The sequence below is a fragment of the Pempheris klunzingeri genome, chromosome 19, assembly GCF_042242105.1.
Source record: "Pempheris klunzingeri isolate RE-2024b chromosome 19, fPemKlu1.hap1, whole genome shotgun sequence".
In the NCBI taxonomy this organism is placed as follows: domain Eukaryota; kingdom Metazoa; phylum Chordata; class Actinopteri; order Acropomatiformes; family Pempheridae; genus Pempheris; species Pempheris klunzingeri.
In genome coordinates, this window is record NC_092030.1 from 19,432,988 (window position 1) to 19,455,463 (window position 22,476).

The following is a 22,476-nucleotide window of genomic DNA, read 5'->3' on the forward strand; positions in this document are numbered from 1 at the left end:
CCTAACTGGGCTTCCATACAGTCACGTGATTAGTTGTCCTGCTATCTGATTGGCTGCTTCAGCCGAGGCTGCGTTTTTAATTTGCGGAACACGGAAGTGGTCGCCAGAGGCAGCTATAACATTTTGGATTAAATGATGTATTGTTGATGTCATCACAACGAAGATATGTAGTTAGTCAGGACAGCCAGTTAGCTAAACCTCACATCGGCCATGTTTGTCTTCCTGACGGACTTCCTTGTTTATTTTGAGACAAGCTAACAAACTGAAGATGGATAAAACATGTTGTTTTTCACACTATTCTCTGATCGTGGCTGTGCTCCTCGGAGGTTTCCCGGTGGTTCCAGCGGCCCAGCTGCCTCACATCGTGTTCGTCCTGGCGGATGACTTTGGCTGGTATGATGTCGGCTACCACAGCTCCGAGATCAGGACCCCCAACCTGGACCAGCTGTCAGCCGAGGGGGTCCGCCTGGAGAACTACTATGTCCAGCCTCTGTGCACCCCCTCCAGGAACCAGCTCATGACGGGACGGTATCAGGTGATGTACACCTGCTGTCTTTTACCTCTCCACCATATCTCAGACTACTCCTTTACAGTGATCTGACAGCACAAGTTACTGTTCAGATTAATAGTATAAATAGATTATGATGCATTATTATTAGATCTTATTGTTCCCAGCAGCATATAAAGTGATTAAAATGAGTGCTGCTTTCACCAACTGCAACCACCCAGGGTATAAACACGTCTGAGACTAATGCAGATCATTAGAAAAGCAGTGTAATCCAAATTTAAGACCAATTCAATACATTACTGGGTCATTTTTGCACGTTTCTGTGTGAAAGCACTGCTGTGAGAGAAGCATCATGAGGACAAGTTAACTCTAAGGAATAACTCGTGTGACTTTCCATGGAGGAAAAAGTCTAATTTGGACAAAGGTGGAAACTAGAACACGAAGACAAAGTCGCCTCGTTTCAGGACGTTTCTTTTCCTTGCATCACTGTCGCTGCTTCCCCTTTTTTGCTGTTCTTGCATCTGCTTTTGTGCCTTTTTGTGCCACCCAAGGCAAAGTTTTCATTCTTAACGATGCGTGTTTTGTTGTTTAACCTCCTCAGATCCACACAGGCATGCAGCACCAGATCATCTGGCCCTGCCAGCCCTACTGCGTGCCCCTGGGAGAGAAAATGCTGCCCCAGCTGATGAGGGAGGCGGGCTACGCCACACACATGGTGGGCAAGTGGCACCTGGGCATGTACAAAAAGGACTGCCTACCCACACGCCGGGGCTTTGACACGTACTTTGGTACATTTCTTTAAGAATAAACCCTTTGATGTAACTATGAGGGTACAGCATGCAGTTTTATTCCTACCATTACAATTTATAGATGTTTCAATTGATATTCCTGCCTGCAGGATACCTGACAGGCAGCGAGGATTACTACACTCACACCCGCTGTTCTCCCATCGCTGCTCTGAACCTGACTCGCTGTGCGCTGGACCTGCGGGACGGAGAGGAGGTGGCCACCGGATATAAAGGAGTTTATTCCACTGAGCTGCTCAGCCAGAGGGCCGTCAGCATCATTGGAAAACACGACTCTAACAAGGTGACGCATACACACATTGCACATGCACACAGTGTCACAACATAGAGAAGCTCCTGGTTCTGCTGCCTCCAAATGGCTAAAAGAGTCACTTAATAATAAAAGCATTAGCTTATGGTGGCTAATGATAGCAAATGATGCAAACTGAAGGTAAATATTTTCCCATAATACACATTTCTGACATGAAAACAAGCCACAGTGACGATCACGGGATAAAATCAGTAAAACTAGTCAACATTTTAAACCAGTGGACTTAAGACCAAAAGATTTAAACAGGTTTGTGTAGCAGAATTTAGTATTTTTGTCTTTCTCCTCCTGTGAATCATCTGAACTGTGGTTAAAGTAGTTAAGCTCCACCCACATCAGCTACATATAGTATAGATTATATATATCATAGATTTATAACATTTTTCAGCAAAATCAGCACTACCTCTGGTGATTATTTAAGTATTTTACTTAGTTTAACTTTAGATGTTGCCACCACTGCCTGTCACAACAGGAATTCACACAGCTGAGTGTTCACACGTTTGTCTCTTCACCGTTCAGCCGCTCTTCCTTTATGTGGCGTTGCAAGCAGTCCACGCTCCCCTGCAGGTGCCAGAGCGCTACGTGGCCCCCTACAGTTTCATCAAAGACCACCCTCGCAGGACGTATGCTGGGATGGTGTCGGCCATGGACGAGGCAGTGGGCAACATCACCGTGGCTCTGCAGCAGGGAGGACTTTGGAACAACACCGTCCTCGTGTTCTCCACAGGTGTGTTTTTGTACTGAGGCGCTGCATGAACACCAGTTTCACCGTTCGTAGATGAGGTTTGAACCCTGGTCAATGAAAATGGACAGTGTGGATGGAGACATATTGGTTTTGTATAGTTTGAGAGGCCTTGTGTGCAACGCAAAGAGGACATTCTGACCACAAGATGGCACTAAAGCAAAGGTGATCAATATTTGATGTGTCCTTCCTTACTGAATGTAAACTTGAGATAGAATTAAAATGATTATCTTCTGGGAACACGTGTGACTGCAAGTTCACACATAGATAATTTGTTAAGACAGTGGACAGATGATAAGCTTTTATTCTTCAAAATTTTACAATTTATACAAATTTTTTCCAAATGTTACAGTTTTTCTTGCCCTTCCTGTCCAGTGACAACAACATATCTCCAAATTTGTGAATTTTACCTGATAAACTGAAGGATGAAGTGTCCTTTAAAGTCCTTTAAATTCTCCTCCTTCTTAAGATAAATAACCCATTTAGAACCCTCATTGTATAATCTGGAAAATGCATCATCACAAAGCTCTTTTTTTCTGAGCTCATGAAAAGTTTTTGGACATTTTAGAGACCCGTGATTCTCACAGGACTGATGCTGCAAACGTCTGATGATCTTTTAGACCATGATGCACTATTATATATTTATAATATATATATTAATCCACAAACATCAGATATAACAGGAAACAGTTTGAGTACTTTTTATAATTTTGCTGATGATGTTTACATACTTATAATAGTAATAGTGAAACAATTTATCTTCTGTAAAGTCTTGTGACAAGTTGCATGTTGCTAAAGCACCAGATCATCTTACTTTATTAAAGTTACCATCTATCATTTGATTGGAAGCTTGTGATGAAAGAGCAAGTTTTAAACGTACATGGGATGATCAGCCTCAGGGAAAGCTAATATATTTTCCACAGCTTTTCTGTTTTTCTATCAGGCTCTTTCATAGCGTGCCAGAGTGGAAACCAAATCAGCGAGTGCTAAGCAAAGAGCAATTACATTTTACGTCTGTGGACTCGAAGCCACATTTTCTTTGCGCTTCAAAGCCAGTTTTCCAGGGCTGAGCAGAGTTCAGGTGACTATCTATTGGCGGGTTTATTGAATTAAAGCATCACAAGGTTAGACGACGCATTTTATTACACAACAAGGTCAAGAGGGAGGCACATGAAATTGCCATCTTTGCATGTTTGTTGTTTCTCAGTTAGGATTTGTAGTCATTCTCCACCGATCCAGGGCTGGTGACACTGAAAATAGGTTTTGTAATACATCTTACTTCCACTAGAGAGCAGTGTTTTGTTGTGTGTAGTCCAACAGCAGGCTGGCAGGCAAGATGTGGAGATTTACAGAAAGAAATCCCACTAAAGGAGCCGTTAAGTTGGCTCATCTGTTCATACCTGCCACTGTTCAACCCTGAAAACTAGAACTGTTAAAGAGGTTAATGTGGCCAAGATCTAAACATCCAAACATGCCTGCTCCCGGGTTTCCACATGTGGAACTTCTAATGAATCGCATCTGAAGTAGGTAACTCCTTTGAGGGTTATTTTTAGGGGGTTTTGGGTTTTTAAAGGGTAATTAGAAGACAGGAACAATGCTGTGAAAGTTAAGTGCGAGGTTTCTTCATGCCCGTGGTGGGCTGCGGTAGGTGGCCTGTTTCATTGTTCTTCCACACATTTGGTTGACTCTGAAGAATTCAGCCAGCCATATGCCGGGCAGACACTGACTCTGCTGATCTGAAGCTGTGGGGAAAAACTCAAAATACTCCCTGTTTCTGTGTCGGTGTGATGCTCTGCTTACGTAACATCTGGCCCCCTGTGATGTTGTTTATATACCTGTAAAGATCACGTACAGTCAGTAGCTTTACTAGTCATCTCTCCAGCTTACTATATAACATTTTGTAATGTTCTAGCTCATTGACCCTCATGTGTCAGGCTGTAACAGGAAAGAAATGAGGCCTACCCTTGAAATTCCTTCATGATGAAATGTTCTGCACACTGACGGCCTCACCGGGACTTTACTGTAGGCAAATGAGCGAGAGAGCTTTAGGTGAAACTGGGGTGGGAGCTGAGAGAGAGAGAGCGCCAAAGCAGCTTGAAAAGGCATTAAGGAGCAGACGGTCTTTTCCAGAACAGTTCGGGAATCGGCACAGGCTACTTCCTGGACTTGCACGACACTGCTGCTGAAAGGGGAGCCCTGCCTGGATGTGATTGGTCAAGTGTGTTTATACTGGACGGGCTTATTGGGATGATGACAGGCAGTCTAACTGCCTGTGTGTGTGTGTGTGCACTTGTGTAATGGCTGGATGAAATGCAGGAGTATTTGTCTAACGGGGGAAACAAAGGGAGGATCATTGCTGTGTTGTTTTAATGTCTTAGATCACTTGTTTTTAGCCACCGTCCGGCTGTATGGGTGGCACCGTTCCCCAGCCCACTACTGCCCTCACTACAGCCCTCACCAGCTACTGGCTGACATGTTGTATTCATGCATTCGTGGTCCCCAGTGGAAGAAGTCTAATGACTTTTGGATGATCCTCTGACTTTTCATCTAGCGCCACCATGTGGTTTTAATTGAGATGTCTCAACAATTTTGGGATGGATTGCCATGAAATTAGGTGCACAGGAAGGTATTTATATGATCTCACAGCTGTCTGCTTTCAGCCTAGAAGCATAAAATGTTTACTTGAAGGCAAAACCATCTTCTAAAAACAATATTTGCACAGTTTAGATTTAAGTGTGGGTTTGGTTTCTGCCATGGTTGTAGTCTTGCCCACTGACACCTCCCCAGGTCTCATCGTTATGCCTCTATCTTTAGATTTACACTTTTGAAATCCCTCGTCTATCTTTGTCTCTTCTCTCCTTGTGTCTTGACATTCTGCCCCTCTGGTTGCTGGACAGATAACGGAGGTCAGACGCTGCGCGGTGGCAGCAACTGGCCACTGCGAGGGAGGAAGTGGTCGCTGTGGGAAGGAGGGATCCGGGGAGTCGGATTTGTCGCCAGCCCGCTACTGAAGCGATCCGGGACCGTCAGCCACGAACTCATCCACATCTCTGATTGGCTGCCAACACTTGTTGGCCTGGCAGGAGGGAGCACCAATGGCACAAAGCCACTGGACGGATTCAACGTGTGGAACACAATCAGGTGAGCTGCTTTCACACATCTGGGACTTGAATTCTCAGCCGAGAACGTTTCTTGGATGGCGGCAGGTCAGCCTGTGGCCTGAATCGACAGCGTGAGCGATAGCAGCTCTAGCGTTTGACAGCCTGCCCTCTCTTTGTGCCTCTTTCCGATCCTTCCCCCATGTGCTCTCGCTCCAACTCCCTCTGCCTGTCTCCCTGACCCAGCGTCTTTTTCTTGTAGGAGCCCCTGCTCCTTCAATAAGCCCTTTGTTACTGTGGCAATGGGAGCTCAAAGAGAAGGAAATTCCATCAGTCATTCTCACACAAATCTGTAGTCCTTCCCTCCATTCTGTTTTCCCTTATCCTGTCTCCATCCCAACTTCTGTTTCTAAGAATTATGAAAGCCTGCTATTGGATAAGCTATTAATTTAGCTGCAACAGCTTTCATATAGCGACAAACCTGAGATGTAACTGTCTTATACGCAATAGATTGAATTACATGTAGTTGCTTTTTATATTGTGGAGGACTTTGCGAAGAAACCCTGATTTAATAAGTCACATGCTGCTGTCGGCAGACCACAGATGCTCTTTCCATGTTATTTTTTTCTGCAGGTCATCACACGAGCTGTCAGTGACTCCTGTTTGACTGACACATTATATTTGTAAACTAAATGTGGACACAGTGAAGAAGGTGAAATTGAGGGCTGCAGCAGAGCCCCAGCAGAAAATCAAGGCTTAGCCGGGACCACAAACTACTACTCACAGCCTCCACTTGACTCTATTGGCTGACGCACATCAGCTGACCGCCGGCTGCCGGCGTTGCCGTGTGAGCAGCACAACACAGGACACAAACTGCTGTTTGTTTGTGCTGCTTTACAGTTTGATTTTGTTTTTTAATTGGCTCTCCTGTTACAGAAAACTGCAGCCCGACGGCTCGGACAGTGAAATTAAAAACCAAATGAAGGCCAAGAACAGTAGGCAGGCAGGAGAGAGTGAGAGTTATTTTAGTTGTGTTATCAGACACTGTGGTCAGTGAGAGCAGTGTGTTTTCTCTGTGGTGGAGTGTGGTCAGAGCATATGACTGCCTGGTGAACAACGGCCAGCTGGTTTAGATTTACAGATCCCAGTGGATTTTACAGTGCATGAGTCAGACATGATGCTGTGTGTGTGTGTGTGTGTGTGTTGGTTGTGTATCCATATGTTTAAGAGTAACATTACTTTTTATCTTGCAGCAAAGGCTTGGCTTCACCCAGACTGGAGCTGCTGCACAACATTGACCCTCTGTATAATGACATCGCTCCATGTAAGTTCACATGTTTCGCTGCACATACACCAAGCTTTTCACCGTCTGTCTGCACTGTCGTCAGAACACAACAGAACACAAGACCTAAAACCTCCAGCAGGGTTTCATTTGTGGATTTGGACAAAGTTGAAGTCGAGTCCTCCCACTGTGTGAGTGTGTGTGTGCAGTATATGTACGTGTGCTCCCATCTAGACCTGGTAAAGAGGGAATTTTGACATGAATTCTGAAATACAATCTCGGGAAATACAAACATTGGCAGACACAAACTGCAGGGATCCCATCACTTTACTGCAAAAACATATTCATAGCAGCAAATCCTGCCAGCGGGCTCAGATCATTTCACTCCTTTATGTAAATCTGGAAAGTTTGCATCCAGTTTATTTTATACCAGTGCAGCTAAGGGAAACTTCCTGAGGCAAATGGAGCTGCACTGGAAGACAAATGAGACAAATTCTGATTGTAGAACATTTTTGCGTAGATACTATACTACCCAAGGTTATTATCGTTAAGGAAATAAAGAGAACAGGATGTGAAAAATCATTTTCGTTGACTAAAATAAAAACTGAAACTGTTTTCAAAACTAACAAAGATAAGCTAAAATTATATAGAAAGTGTTCTTAGTTTTTGTCTTGGCAATTTATTTCATACAAAAGCACTTCACGGTCCAAGATGTGTTGCCAATCCAGCCACACCTGGCATCAGGGCGCCGGCGAATGTTGGGAGAAAGCACCAGATTCCCATTTGGGATTAGTCTGAATACGACTGTTTCTCAGAGGGAAAAATCCCACTAATCTGAAAGTCATGTGAAAAGCAAAGACAGGAAGGTTTAGCTGAGTAACTTGAGTTTTTAATTACACAATACTTTTTACACAAGACATTTCTGGATCGTGCCCCTAAAAAATACCCCATAATAGAAAAATAAAGTAAAACTAATGAAATACCTGCTTTAAAAACAACAAAACTAATCAAATTGATGGAAAATCACTGAAACATCTTAACAACTATTGGAAGGATCATCATTAAATGATGTGTAAACCTTCATGGTCCCCAGAGGATGAGTCAAACCAACGTTAGTGATCCGCTGACTTTTCCCTCGAGCGCCACCATGAGGTTGATATTTGTGGTTTTGAGTGAAATATCACGAGAACTACTGGATTGATTGTCATGAAATGTAGCTCAGACATTCATCCCCCCCTTTGGGATGAAGTTTAAACGCATTCATCAACCTTTTATCTGCACAGACGCATGAAGAACATGCAAACTCTTGGCCAGTCGAAACCATTTTAGCCATTTTATTCCTGCGCCAGTGAGAAGTTGGCTTGATGGAGCCCTCATGTTACCTCTCCTCTGGTGTGCGTGATGTCTGTAATGTGTGTTTTTTCGTTTCTAATGCTGTAATTCTGCTGTTTTCTCTCTCCTCCCAACATGGACACAAGTGTCATTGTTTGAGCCAGCAGACATCGTGAATCCTATTAGCCCAAGTCAAAGTAGTCTGGGGCCTAAGAATAGCGTGTTACATAACATTTGACTAAGCTCACATTAGCGTATTAGAGATCCACGTCATGTTTATTATGAGTGTTTGAAATCTGGCTGGAGGTGAGTTTCTCTGTGGCTGATCTCACACGGTGTCGTTTTATGAAATGTACACACGTGTTGCTTTAATTCCATGATTTGTTATTAGTAGCCTGTTAAGGTAACTTTTTATTAAGATCATAAGCCACTTTTTATAAATTTCATTTGTCTCTAATTACAATGAAACCTCTTCCACTCATGCAAAGCTTCTCTGACACATTTAAGAAAACATCTCATTAATTATTCCCCATATTTTAGTCATGTTTTAATGATTAATGTACTCCTACAATGGTACTTTTCATCTGAGGAATGCTGATAGCACACAGTTCAAAGTGTAATCAGTCAACAGCGCTGAAATCTGAGATAGTTGACGTTTGAGGGCAGGGTGTGTGTGTGTGTGCTTACAGTTTAAACTCTGATTGCACAGAGGTTTCCAGGAAATAGGTCTTGTGACTGCCTTGTTTTGTTTTTCTGTCAGACACAGCGGAGCAGTCTCATTTTTGTCTAAACCACTTAATATTAGGTCGTCAAAAATAGCGGAGGTAGAGGAGGAGTACATTTTTGAAACTGAAATGTTTCACAGATGCACCATTACAGGCACATGAAGGGTTGTCATGGGAATAGGAGCCTTTCCTTTGACCCATCATGAAGTCAAAACAGCAGTTTTCTTCTGTTCTAGCATGTAGCAGCTTTGCTAGAAGGCATATGATTACTGATCAGTACCGTGTGTGGCACTGGATTATAATCTGAAGTTTTACAATGAAAAGTGTGTAGAGATCACACTCTTCCTTCAAACACAACTGACCTTTCACTAAGTTCTGCCTCATCATGGCGGGGCTCCGATCAGGGTCTGACAGCTATGATAAATAAAGGATGAGTTGAAAGACGTTGAAATGCTGCATAAAGCTGAGAGGAGCTGCAGAGTCAGGTGAATGTTCTCTGGGCTGCTTACTAACAATGACCCCTGTGATGTTACACCACACAGAGCGGAGTAGAGCAACGCTCACGGAGCTGTTTGTTCTCAGATGTCACCCTGTTGCACCCAGATCGCTCACCGCTCACTCCAACAGAGAAGAACAACACTGCATGGTAGTTCAGCTAGCGACATGACTTCTCACTGTCCTTCTGAAAATAGTTAATACATATATTCGGGCCTCACATTCAACTTTTTAATAATGTTTCGCTCTGCGCTCAATCCAAAGTCCTCCTGCTTGCACTTTCCTCTAACGCTCGGCTCTGATCACACGTGGTCATGAAAATGACGATGAAATTAAATAAATGAAGTTTTCACCTATTCTGCTGTCTAAGAAACTTAGCAAAGTAACCAGGACCTCCTGGGAAAACACCTAAATGTGTGGATGAAGAAGTCTTTGTAGGCCCAGTCGCTGATTTATAGCATTTTTTGAGACACGACTGTTTGAACAGCTTAAGTCAGTGGAGCTCAAGTTCACTGTTGCTCATTACCATCTAAATCATTTGGATGATAAGAGAATCTAGTTAAGGGCTTTCTAGTTGAGCTTTCATGTTTTATGTCTGAATCTTTATTGTCAGCATCACAGTGACAACCAGCTCCTCCTGATGCATTCCAGGCTGAGCTTTCTCTCTCCTCTCTTATTAACGCAGCCTCTCTTTGATGCTCCACCTTCCTTCTCAGTCTCTCTTCAATCTTCTTTCGGTTTCTCTGTTTAGCTCATGAAAAGGCTTTGTCCCCATCTACATACTTTCTCCTTTTCAAGTTGCTTTTCAAAACCCCCTCGTCTCTCGGTCCGTGTGAGAAGAGGGATCCTGACTAAATGGGTCACAGAGGGGTCCCTGAACTTCTCGCTTGTCGAGAGAGAGAGAGGGAGAGAAACCCTGGACTGGGCCCAAGCCCTAAATCACCCCCAAATTTCCCCTCCATACTCCTCCACCCTCTCCGGGTCTCTTCCCACTGTTGCTCCCCCTCCCTCTCCTCCATTTTTTTGAGGCCATTTGTAGATTCCCCCGCTGTGGGTCCAGATGAGCGGGGTCTGCTTTGAGGCGACTCGTGCAAAGAATGAATGTCAGAAATGGACAGAGTGTGTGTGTTGGATTTTGAGGCCCCTTTTTCCTGAGAGAACCAAGAGTGGAGGAAGAGCTATAGCACCCCAAAATAAAATCTAACCCTGATGTTCACAGAGCCCAAATCATTTATCATCCCACCTGCTTACATAACAGGACCAACATCTGAATCTAGCATGATGCCAGTGCTGCAGTTCACTGCTCTTACACGGATGTTTACACAGATCTGTGATGAGTTCGGGGGTTGCTCTATATTCAACAACCCAGCCTAATGCATGTGAGAACAATTAGGATACCCACATGGCCTTTGCGCAATGATCAGTGAAGAATTCAATGTCAAAGCTTTTATCGTGTGGTTGCAAAAACGCTGAGATCGGAAATGTTTTAATTCTCCAGTCATGTAGCTGTGGTTGAATCGACTCTATAAAACGACCTCCGATGGGAACGTGGCCTTTGTGTGCGTGGGGATTTGTCCTTATGCTAAGAATGTGAGGAAATACTTGTTTTTGACAGCGTTAGGACACCCAAATTACTTGCAAATCTGTGTAATCAGGACCATATTGGCGGGGTCAGCCACTCCATGAACCTGAGAATACTCTCAAGGCCAGATCTCCACTCTTTAAAAAAAAAAAAAAAAAAAAAAAAGTGTGCTCACTTCTGGGAGACATTTTCCGTAAGAACAGAAATAGCTCATGGCAGGAGGCTGCAGATATTTCTGGACACCCCCAGAACAAGGATAAATTATTTACTTTTGCCTTATGAAACTGGTAAAATGATGCCAGTTGGTAACTGTGACCCTTGTTCCACATTTGCTTATCTTTTTCTAAATCTGCCCAACTGCAGTAATGGCAAATTATTCATTGTGCTTGGCAGAAATGGAGGACTGGTGCTGAGATGACCATATTACCACCATGTTTGTCACATTCCTTCAGCCCCAAAGTTCAATGTGTTCATACATTATTCATACACACAACAATTTCTGTTCTTAAAGAATAAGATGTATATATATTTTTTACATATTTTGAGTTTGAAATGACTGGTAGGTACAAAATATTTTGGAATCAGATCGCCTCAGCCGTCAGCCATGAACAGGCCACAATGGCTGTCAATGTAATCTTTGTGGCGACCGCCCGTGTCAAAGTACGTCCACTCAGAGTGCTTGTTTTTGCCGCCGACCGGCTCAGATTGTTATCTGAAGTGTCTGACAATATTATGAATGGATCCCTACAGAGACAGACCTGTAAGATCCTCTTTGTTTAATCAGAAACAGCCGTTATATCGCTCTCTGCAAAACCACCAGACTTCATTGATGAAAACAGTAATTTTAACTGGCACTCCATGGGAGATGCATGTCTAGCGCTGCCTCGATCAGATAGTGGACGTGCTTTGACACACAAAAGGATCACATTACAGCCACCGTAGCTCGTTTGCTGCCCACTGCCACTTGAGGCGATCTACTGGACCAAGTCCAAAACATTTTGTACCTACTAGTGTCTTCAAACCCAAAATATGTAAAACAAAAATGGGGCCCAGGTTTAGAAATACTGCAGTTGTCTTTTAGAGGGAATGAGGGGATGATTATTTTGAACCACTCAATGTGTTTCACCGTTGACTTAATGGCACAAAAAGAGGTCTTTCTTATTAGAATATTTATTTTCACACCTTCACTTGATACTGGCTGTGATTCCCAGGTATGCGCTGAAATGTGGTGCCAGTCTACCTCCTCGTATGGTTTACATGGACATCCACAGAGGACGTTTTGTATCCAGTGGCTGTCTAATATTGTCTTAATCAGCGGTTTCCTTTTCTATTTCTCGTTAAATGGATGACCTGACCAGCTCTGTCCTCTGCTCTCCGCAGGTCCTGGCATGAAGCATCAGTTAACTTTGGCTCAGGTGCTCGGTGGAGGCTCCAGGACCAACTCTGGCTTCAATGTGTCCATTCACGCGGCCATTCGATCCTCAAACTGGAAGCTGCTGACTGGCTACCCAGGTCAGTATCTTTGGTCACCCATAATGACATGTTTAGTCTAAGTGGGAAACTTCTTATCGCTACTAATCGGCAGTGGAAAAAGTATTCAGATCCTTGACTTAAAGTACAAATACAATAATGTAAAAAAAAAAGCATTCAAGATCCTACTTAAGTAAAAGTGCAGAGAAAGTACCCCTTACATAAACGTTGTGTCTCAAACTGTTAGTCAGCACAAGCCGAAAAGGTTGGCAGCAACTGATAATATATAACAAGGCATTTTATTTTATAAGCCTATTATATGTTTTTAATGTGAAATGTTAACCTGTAAAGAAACTACAGCTGTCAAATAAATGTAGTGAAAGAACAATAATTCCCTTTGAAGTGTAGAGCAGTAGAAGCATGAAGTAGCATTTAAAGGAAATACGTCTCCACAGCTGCTGATTAATGTCCGTCGTCTTGTTCCCTCCAGGTTGTGCCGTTTGGTTCCCTCGGCCCGGCCACAACAGCTCCGAGCGGAGGCCGTCCGAGGTGGATCCACTGAAGCCCGCGATGCTGTTTGACATCGAAAAAGATCCAGAGGAGAGGAATGAAGTGTCTGCTCAGTTTCCCGCAGTGGTGGAGTATCTCCTCAGTCGGCTCCGCCACCACCAGAAAAGTGCTTCACCCATAAACTTCCCAGAGGATGACCCCAGATGTGACCCGGGCCCCACTGGAGCCTGGGGACCTTGGGCTTAGATGGCGAAGACAATGACGAAGCTTTGTTTACCGTGCTTACTTTGAATTACAACAAGGACATTTTAGAAACATTTGTTTTACTCTCTGATGATCAGAATTTAATGTTTATCAGCTCAAAGAAAGTTCTTTTTTTTTTTTGTAAGACAAGATTTGAATTATATTTTCATGCAACCATCTAATTTCTTGCTTTTTCAGAGAAACTCAGTTATTAATTGACTGACTGAAGCTGCCATTTTTATTCCTCTGTGTCTGAGCTCTGAAATGCAATCAGGGGTGTGCTTTAAAGTGATTGCATAAACTCTGCCAGCTACACATGTTGCTGATTTGTAAAGACGGTCTCCCTGCTGTTTCAGGTATTTGCCTTTCATTTATCTACTGTTGAGAAGCTGCAGGTTCCTCGTATGTGTCAAACAAAGCTGCAGAGAAATGACGGGCTGGTTGAAACCTGAGGGAACTATTTCACCAACCAAAGACTTTTTGAGCTTTTTTTTATGGATTGCACAGAACAAAGCAGCACATTAGATGTGTCTAAGAGGCACAGTAGATGCTCACGGTGTTGATTTTAGCCACGTTTTAAAATTTAAAGCTGCTTTAAGCAATATTTTTATATTGATAAGTTGATAAAATACCAATAAATAACAGAAAAATCTCTTATAACTGTGTGCACTACCTTCTCAGCACCAAACGGCAGACTTACCGGCTAGCTGATGAACATAGTTGAGGATAGAGACCAAAACGGAGCTAAAAGCAGAGCAAATATTGGACTTGCATTCACCAGCTGGCTAGAAACACAACTTCAAAGTAGGCAACTGTTTGCCTCCTTTAGTTTAGCATATCTTTATAAGGTGATAATGTGACAATGCTGTGTTCACAACCTGTTTTGTTGCCCTTAAATGCACAAAAAGGGAATTATTTGCAGGTTTAAAATGTGTTTTTATGAATGCTGTGCTTTACATTAACTGTGCTCTACCTTTTTTTTTGTTTTTTACTAATTGTGCTCACCACTATGTGCCTGCTGGTCAAAGCACAAGACGTGTTACTCAAATGTCGTCTTTGGTCCAGAAAACAAAAAATGTAAAATAAAGAAATGCAGTTAGTTTAAAATTAAACTAATTACAGGTTTTTTAAACCCGCCCAGTTACCTCAAATGTAATGAGTGGATGCTAATTGTTTCAGCAGAGTATTTCTGTTTACAGGCTGAACCCGTGAGGAATTTCTTGTGCCCTTCAGGTATCTCTTATGTTATGACTTCAGCAACAACTCCCACGTGCCGGTCGGCTCCTCGTGGAGGTGACTTAGACAGAGCTGTGGTGTGTGAAATTATTCCGTCCCTCATATTTGATCATTTAAAGTCACACACATGAGCAAAAACAAAAACAACTAAAGGGTAAAAATCTGATGCTTCCACAGGGATGATTTGCATATTTGGGATCTTAGCAGTAGAAACTAATGTCCTTAATTCATACGCCCTGTTTGACCTTTGGCCCCTTGGTGGTTGACCTCCCATTGGCAGCAGCATGCAGACTACCACAGGAAATGCTCCCTGCAGAGAGTGGGCGGCCCGGTCCTAATGTGGGCTGTGACCCTTAACCTGTCATGTGAATTGATTGGCAGCTGAGCAAGGCCAACAACAATACTGGTTACTGTGGTGCACAGAGGAGCTGAAGAGCCATTTGACATCTGCAGGATAGTTGTGTCACTGACTCTTGTTTCGCCTTAAATTCCACAGCTGTGTTGTTGATTTTCATATTGTAGCTTTAAGCTTTTTGTGCAGGACGACATGAAATACTGAGCTAGATGTGAATCTGCCAGTACAGGAATACTTAGACACTTTTGAAAATACACTTCTTTGCTTTCTTACCAAGAGTTAGATGAGAAGATCGACACCACTCTCACATCTGTGTGGTAAATGTAAAGCTGCAGGCAGGAGGTGGTTAGCTTAGCTTAGCATAAAGACTGGAAACAGGGGGAAACAGCTAGCCTGACTTTTCTGCCAGGAAACAATCTGGCATGTCTGGAAACATGTAACAGTCCATTTTACTGGGAAATAATCAATATGTGGTTTGACAAACTGATCTCTTTTTGCTTTTTCCAGAGCTTTCAGCTGCATCACATGGTCTTCATCAACAGATAGAGTTTGCTCAGTGGTCCTGGAGATGACACTGTTGTGATTTCACCCACAACACTTGAATGACTCCTCATCCTAGAAGTCTTGACAACCACTGACCCAAACTCCCTCCACTGATGAAGACAGTGTGCTATGGTTGAAAGCTCCAGAGAATGAAAGTGAGTGGAGCTTGAGTTGGATGTTTTTTGTTTTTTGTTTTCTTTTTTATTGTTTCCAAGATTGAACTTTGATGCTTAATTAATGAGTGAGTCTTATTTCACTGAATTATTTATTTAGTAACAGTCGGCTCCATATGGCGCGCCCGTGGCAACTGTGTGATGCCACACACACACACACACACGCTTAAATTTTAAAAACCTAGTCTACTTTCTTGCTTTTTTACGAATAGGTGGTTTCTAATTTTGAGACAGTGACTGTATGAGCTTGTGCTGAAGTGTGTATGCGCTTAAATAAAACACCACTATCTACCAAAGTGGCTGTTAAAAGGAATTTAAACTGGGATCTTGGTGATGTGTGACTCCCAGGAATACCACATGATTATTTTCTGTTTCTGAGAAAGCACGTCTTAACATTTCTGAGGCTATAAATTTGTCACTCACTTGTTCTGTTAGTTTACTCTACAATCAAAACTCTGCATTTCAGCATGATGGGATAGTTCATTTAATTAGACGTTGCCAGCGCTCACCATTCATCTAAAACCGAGGCCTGCGAGTTTCTCAGCTCGCCTGCAGACCACTTTTGCACTTCTCATACCCTGTTTGTGGTGAACTACCCCTCCTGACAAGTTGCTCTGTCTTCACCCCCTTGTTATTATGAGCAGGCAGCTTCAGCGGTGTCACGGCTCGTCTCCTCCTCATACTTTTCAAAGTGGGTTTGGTGTGTCTTTCACACTTGATCCTGCTCTTTGACTGTGAAGTCTGCCTCACAGTGACAAACACCCTCCGCCTCTGATTTGCCTCTGCTGAATCAACACTCTGATTCGCCGGCTCTGACGTCGCCTCGACCCTTTTACGTTTTGTTTTTTCAGCTGTGACAAAGCTATGTGTGCCATCGGAGCACTTTGAGCGTGATGCCCCCGAAAGATAGGACAGAGTTAAGATATGATAGCCGACGTGGGGCTCAGATGTTTTGATGGTGAGCACATGTGGGACACAAAAGACGGCTGCCACCCTTGATTCCCCTCTGGTATGTCCACAAGGAGACACCGAAGGTCTCTCAGTGAAGTGGGACTGGAATTCCAAACAAGATTGTGTCTGTCTGTGCTGCCTGCCTGTGAAAACAGATTAAAATCATACTGACCAGTGCAGCCAGGAATGTGTTGAACCTTGAGCCTCGAAGGGGGGAAATCCGACAGCTCATCACACCTAACAAAAAAGAAAGAAAAAAAAAAATCCCCAATTGTACCTCACAGTGTAGGTAGACCACCACAGAGCAGGAACATTTAAGGAGGTATTATTAGAGCGGACCCTTAAATTGTTACTTTCATAAAAGCTAATGATGCTCGTGCTTTTCACATCACCTGAGAGGAGGAATAGTTCTCCACACTTTCTTTATGCTGTATGTTTTCTGTTGTATGTTGCCTAATGTACTCGGCTCCTTAACTGTTAATGATCAAATGATGTAACATGTCGGCTGTATTACTGTTCTCTAGTCATTTCTCATAACTTTAAATACATAAACCTGTTTTGTAACTGCAGCTTTAAAAGCACATCTGGCTTAGTTATGATGTAAACCAATAATGTAGCCCTTATTAATAATAATACAATATTGCTAGCCACAGTAAATATTAATATTAATATTGTTTTAAAATAAATGATATGACAACATAAAATCAATCACCCACCCAGTTACAGTGTAATTTATCCATAACCTTTCTACTTCCATCACGTTTGTCCCAGTTTAAATACCCAGTAAGTGTTTTATTGATATTCTGTCGTTTCTTGACGGTAAAATCAAAACCTGATCTTCCCAACTGTTCCAAATAAGTTTATTTAGAGGATTATTTAAACAATTTCATGCAGGATTTTTTTTTTAGGAGTTTAAAGTCCAGTCAGATCTCAGATAGAGAAACTACCCTTCCAGCCCAAACTGCACTCACTGGAGGAGTCAGTCTTTTATTCCAAGAGCATTTCTGCTGCAGATAATCGTGCTTTCACTCTGACTACCAAACTGAAAGTCATTCAGAGTCACATCGCTCCCAGGAACTGGACAGATAACATCGGGGCTGTTATTATTGACAATAACTGCAGAGTTGTTTAGCCAGAAACTCCTGGACTGAGTCATGAGACTTCCTTTGTGTTTTCGCTCCATTCAAGTCTCATTTGACTGACTGAGGTCCTGGCACCAGTTGTTCCCCTTCTAGTCACAACAGTCTCAAAATAGTCCCTTCACACTGTTTCTCTGCAGAGCATACATGAATATACAAAAGCTGTTGTTTTTCACCACTTCTGTTCTTCAAATGCATCGACTGCACATCCTCACACTATCTTTTATGAGCAGGCGCCACATGTTTCTGCTGAATGTTTCAACAATGGAGGACTGAGACTGAGGGAATGGGAGATGGTGCGTGGACAGACAGATGTCTGGAAATCATGCTAAGTATGTCTTTCTGCTGTGCAGCATACAGACGGACATGTGAACAATCTGACGTTAGCTGTGAGTCTGCAGCTCAGCTGTTAGCCTCCCAGTAAAGGTTAAGACACGGATTTAGACAGAATGTCCATGTAATACTGAGGGAGTGGAAATCAGAGACGCTTGGACAACAACTGCTTTACACAGATGAAAAAATGTTCCATCATTGAATTACTTAAATACATTTAAAGAGGAAATTAGATTTTGGACTGTGTTTGTTATGGTACAAAATGATAAGGTGGTCACTGATGCCGTTTGCCATTAAGGCTCATCACTGATTATTCTAATGATTATTTACTTGATTAAGTGATTTATTGAGCGGTCTATAAAATGTGAGAAATGTTCATCATAATCACCTGAGGTCAAAGATGGTGTCTTCATCCAACAGCACACACACACATAAAGGCATTTATTATCCTAGAAGTCATAGAAAAGCAGGAAATCGTCATATCTGAGAAGCTAAAACTAGAGAAAGTTTGACATTTGTGGCTAAAAAATGTCTGATCTGATTAATTTACCATGAAAATAGTTGCAGATTCATCTTCTAATATTACTTTGGACATTACCCTCGGCTCTAAGGAGCATTTTAGCCTCTTTCAGCTCGTTGTTTGGGTTCTACGGCCCTCGACTTCACTGTTTTGGTTCAGTCTCACCACTCTCTGTTGTTTTTACAACAGGCAGCTGCTTTCAACAAATAAGCTGCAAAAACCCACTGTGCAAGTGATTGGCTGGTGAACATAGTGGAGCATTTAGCAGCTAAAGAGCCAGATGTTTTCCTCAGGAGTTGGTGGAGACCAAAAACTGAGCTAAAAGGGAATGAATATTAAGCTTAGATTCATCAGATGGACACAAACAATTCATTTGTTTCAAACCAGTGATGATGTTGCTCTGAAACTGCTCATCGTGCAGGGAAAGTGTTCGCTAACATGTTTTTCCACCAACTTTTTGAGGTGATGCTATATCAGTGTCATGTTTACAGCTTGTTACACTGACCCAAAATAAAACAGTTAATGATGAAGATCCAAGTATTAAGTAGTTTTAGTGTCTTGTAAGGGCAAACAATGACCAATTAGATTAAAAAGTAATATGGTTTAGCTTATACTTAGACACAGATATTGTACTTTTCACCTCAAATTTTAAGTTATATTCAGTAAATCCCAACATTCGAGTGGGATACTGCAGAAGGTTACAAGCTCCTCAACAGCTGAATTTAGATAGTTAAGTTGTGTTAAAGTGTGATGCTTTCTTTCTGTTGGGTATTGGCGTCAATAGTCAATCTCTAATTAGAAAAGTCGCTGCTCTCCACTTCTGGTGCAGACAAGAGCTGTGGCACTAAAGTGTTTCCCATGATGCCTGCATGGGAACCACTCGGGGATACCAGACTTTAATCTTTAATTTGTTTAATTGCAGCTTTTGAGTTCCCTTATCTCGCACAGTTCACAGCCTCCAACAACACAGTAGTGCTTATTCACGTGGTCACATTGGGCCTCAGATGTCTCAGAGTTGTTGGTCAGACTTTTCCCATCTAAACCTCTCACATTTAAATATTCAAATTATACACCAAAATAAAAGTTTAGGGAAAATTCCAACAATGTAATTAGATTTTTTTCTTCTTTCTTTTTCTCCGGTTAATTATGTCACGACCCCTCACATTTATTATGATCCCTCAGAGGGGTCCTACCAAACGTTACTGTACAATGTAGTTAAAACTGGCGCCGCCAGTTTACTGTTCATTGATTAATCAGTATCAATAATCTCATAATGTAAAACATAATATGTAATATAATTCAGAGAACAGGTATTTTTACATCTGCTACTTGAAGTACAGTTGATTATAATACTAAAGTACTTCTTCTGGAGTACTAATACATGGTGGTATGTGATTACTGAGGTATTTCTGCAGAAATATTTACATTTTCTGACCACTTCACTACAATTCAGAGGCAAATATTGGACTTTTTACTCAAATTCTTTGACCTGATAACCTAAATTACTTTACAGATTCTGATTAATAACACAAAATAACTCAATTATGATGTATTATTGTGGATAAAAATAAAACTTGTGGTGAAAAGCCACCCAACAGTATATGAAGTAGTGGAGATTAGCAGTAATGTAAACATGAATGCATTAATAATTATAATTGAACAGTTGAATGTGCATTACTCTAAGACAGGCCATTCTACACTGTGAGTACTTATAGTATAGTAGATTTTGATGATAATACTTTTGCACTTTTACTAAAGTAGGATGCTGAAAGCAGGACCTGAGCACCTCTTCCACCTCTGTCATTACATAAATAATGAATTGTCATGATTTGCCCGCAGCAGTGATTGGTGGATGGGGGAGGGAGCACACGGGGGCAGTCACTCCCATCCCAACAGCAGTCTGTCTGGGCACAAGGGGAGGACGGAGCCATTCATTCTTCTGTGGACCCGGACGAAGCGTGGAGGATGAAGGAGAGACACTGACGGGGGGGAAAACTTCAGCCAGGATCAAGACCGACAACCTCAACTGCATCCAACCCGAGAGGAGCCGCAGGAGGAGCCGCAAAGTTTGCAGGATTTCACAGGCGTCGCTTCAAAATCGCACCGCCAGCAGTTCCACGTAAGTCTGCGCCTCTGCTTTGTTCAAACTTCTTCTCTACGACAGCAGAGGGATTTCTGCTCCGTGAAGCAGAGTCTTCTCTGAGGAATCTCAGCCACACATATTGTGACTTTTGGCCAAGTTTCTCCACGTTTCTAGTTGCGGTATTTTCCTCCCAGGAGCTGTGAAGGGAAACTCGTGGCAGGAAAGCGGAGCAGACTGATGCTCTGCCAGGCAAAGCAGCAGCACAGTAGAAGCCCCTGATCTGTGGTCCAGTGGGACGTTTGGCCATTTAATTAGTCAATTAATGCAGTTTTGATTCATTAAAGGGTCTCCTCCATCCCCATTAAACCTGACAGTGCACATGGTAGAACAAATTGGATAAATATTGGAACATTAATGTTTTAGAAAGTTGGACTCATGTCATCAAGAGTCGTCAAAAATCCCCAAATATTCAGTTTACTATAATGTTTAGACATGGAAAAGCAGCAACTTCATATCTGAGAGGCTTTAATTTGTAATAATTTGCTTGAATATGACTTTAATCAACAATGTCTTATAGTTTTTGATTCATCTTCTGTGAATTGATTGGCTAAAATTTGCAGCTCTGATGAAAGTAATCGTTAGGTTGTTTTCCAGACTGAGAGTTTTACTATAATCTGTCAGAAATGTTGAAAATGTCCATCATAACGCCTCCAAAGCTCATGATCATGTTTGCCAATGTCTGTTTTCTGTGACCAATTGTCAAAAACTGACATATTTCACTTCCTATCAAACAAATCCTCATAATTGAAAAGCTAGAACTTCTTGTAAGATGCATGAATCCATTAATGGACTGAAAGTCTTGGTTCTACATGCGACAAAGTTATAACATTCCCATGAAAACCCTTTCAGAAGCATCATTAACCCTAAACACCTGATCCTCGCCCTGTTTTTTTATGTGTGTGTCAGCGGATATGTTGCAGGTCTAGGGTTGCTCTGCCTTTGTAACTTCAAGAGAAAGTCTGTCAGTGGTCTTGACAAAGTGCGACATAGATTCTTGTCTTGTTTTTCGTGTTGTGTTTCAACATTACACCTGAGAATGGGTCCGACCTGTAAACCAGTGTTTGTGTGTGAAAGAGAAAGGGATCCTGCGGGCAGGTATAAGTATTTAGACCACGATGTAACTCGAGTCAGGACCATGTCATGTATTTCGCATAAGGAAAGCCCTACTTTGCTTTTTCTCCCTGCTGTGATTTCCTTGCATATGTGATTGTCTTTATTGCAGTGTTTTAATAGACAGTGTTCATGTAGTGTTTTTGTTCCAAACCTCAGACACTGAATCATTGTGGTAGGAAAGATCAGAGTCTTTTTCCACGTGGAATTTGCTCTCCCTTCTAATAGAGTATCACTATGGCCTTTGACGTTTTTTTGATCGTAAACTGAATGTGCTAAATTGTTGTCCGTCAGTGCATTGTTGTCGCTTTATTGCCAGCTGCAAAGTTACAGTAGTGCAGCCGTTGTGGTCTCAGTCATGGGTCTGTATCTGTAATTAGCTTGAGCCATTTCTTTGTAATTTCTCTTCTTTTTAAAGGCACGCAAAATGAGCTTCAGATGTTAAATGATGCTTAGGTCATCGCTGACGAGTGACTAGCATTAAAGATGGCGGTTGGTTGGGTTGGTCAGGGATTGCCTGTGGTTTGAGACTAAGTGCCAGCGCACGTGGTCCCGCAGGGCTCCGTGTTTGGCCCATTAAAAAAAGCTTCATTCATTACGACCCTGCAGAACGCTCCTTTCCTCCGTTACGGCCACAAGAAAAGCGAAAATACACGCGTTTCTCTCCCTTTGGCAGCAGGACAGCGCAGATGCTTTGGAAAACTTCTTTTATGTTTTTTCCCTTCTTTCCTCAACAGAATGATTAACTTTCAAAGTGTGGAGAAAAATGTCACCAGCCTCGTTTTTGCCCAGTGCACAACTCCATGATGCACAAAATGAAACAAAAACTTTATTTTATTATTATTATCTGCCTTTTGTTCTTTCTTGAGCTTT

The 22,476-nt window shown here is 42.3% G+C and overlaps 1 protein-coding gene across 1 annotated transcript; it reads left to right on the top strand.

Annotated features, from left to right (window-relative positions):
* The first annotated feature begins 117 nt into the window (after nucleotides 1–117).
* On the top strand, nucleotides 118–14,212 carry arsb (arylsulfatase B). The gene is made up of 8 exons (XM_070850373.1): nucleotides 118–535; nucleotides 1,110–1,296; nucleotides 1,407–1,597; nucleotides 2,141–2,348; nucleotides 5,261–5,504; nucleotides 6,715–6,785; nucleotides 12,258–12,389; nucleotides 12,838–14,212. Exons 1-8 carry the CDS (start codon nucleotides 269–271, stop codon nucleotides 13,101–13,103), a joined length of 1,566 nt encoding a protein of 521 aa, XP_070706474.1. The 5' UTR covers nucleotides 118–268; the 3' UTR covers nucleotides 13,104–14,212.
* Nucleotides 14,213–22,476: the final 8,264 nt, after the last annotated feature.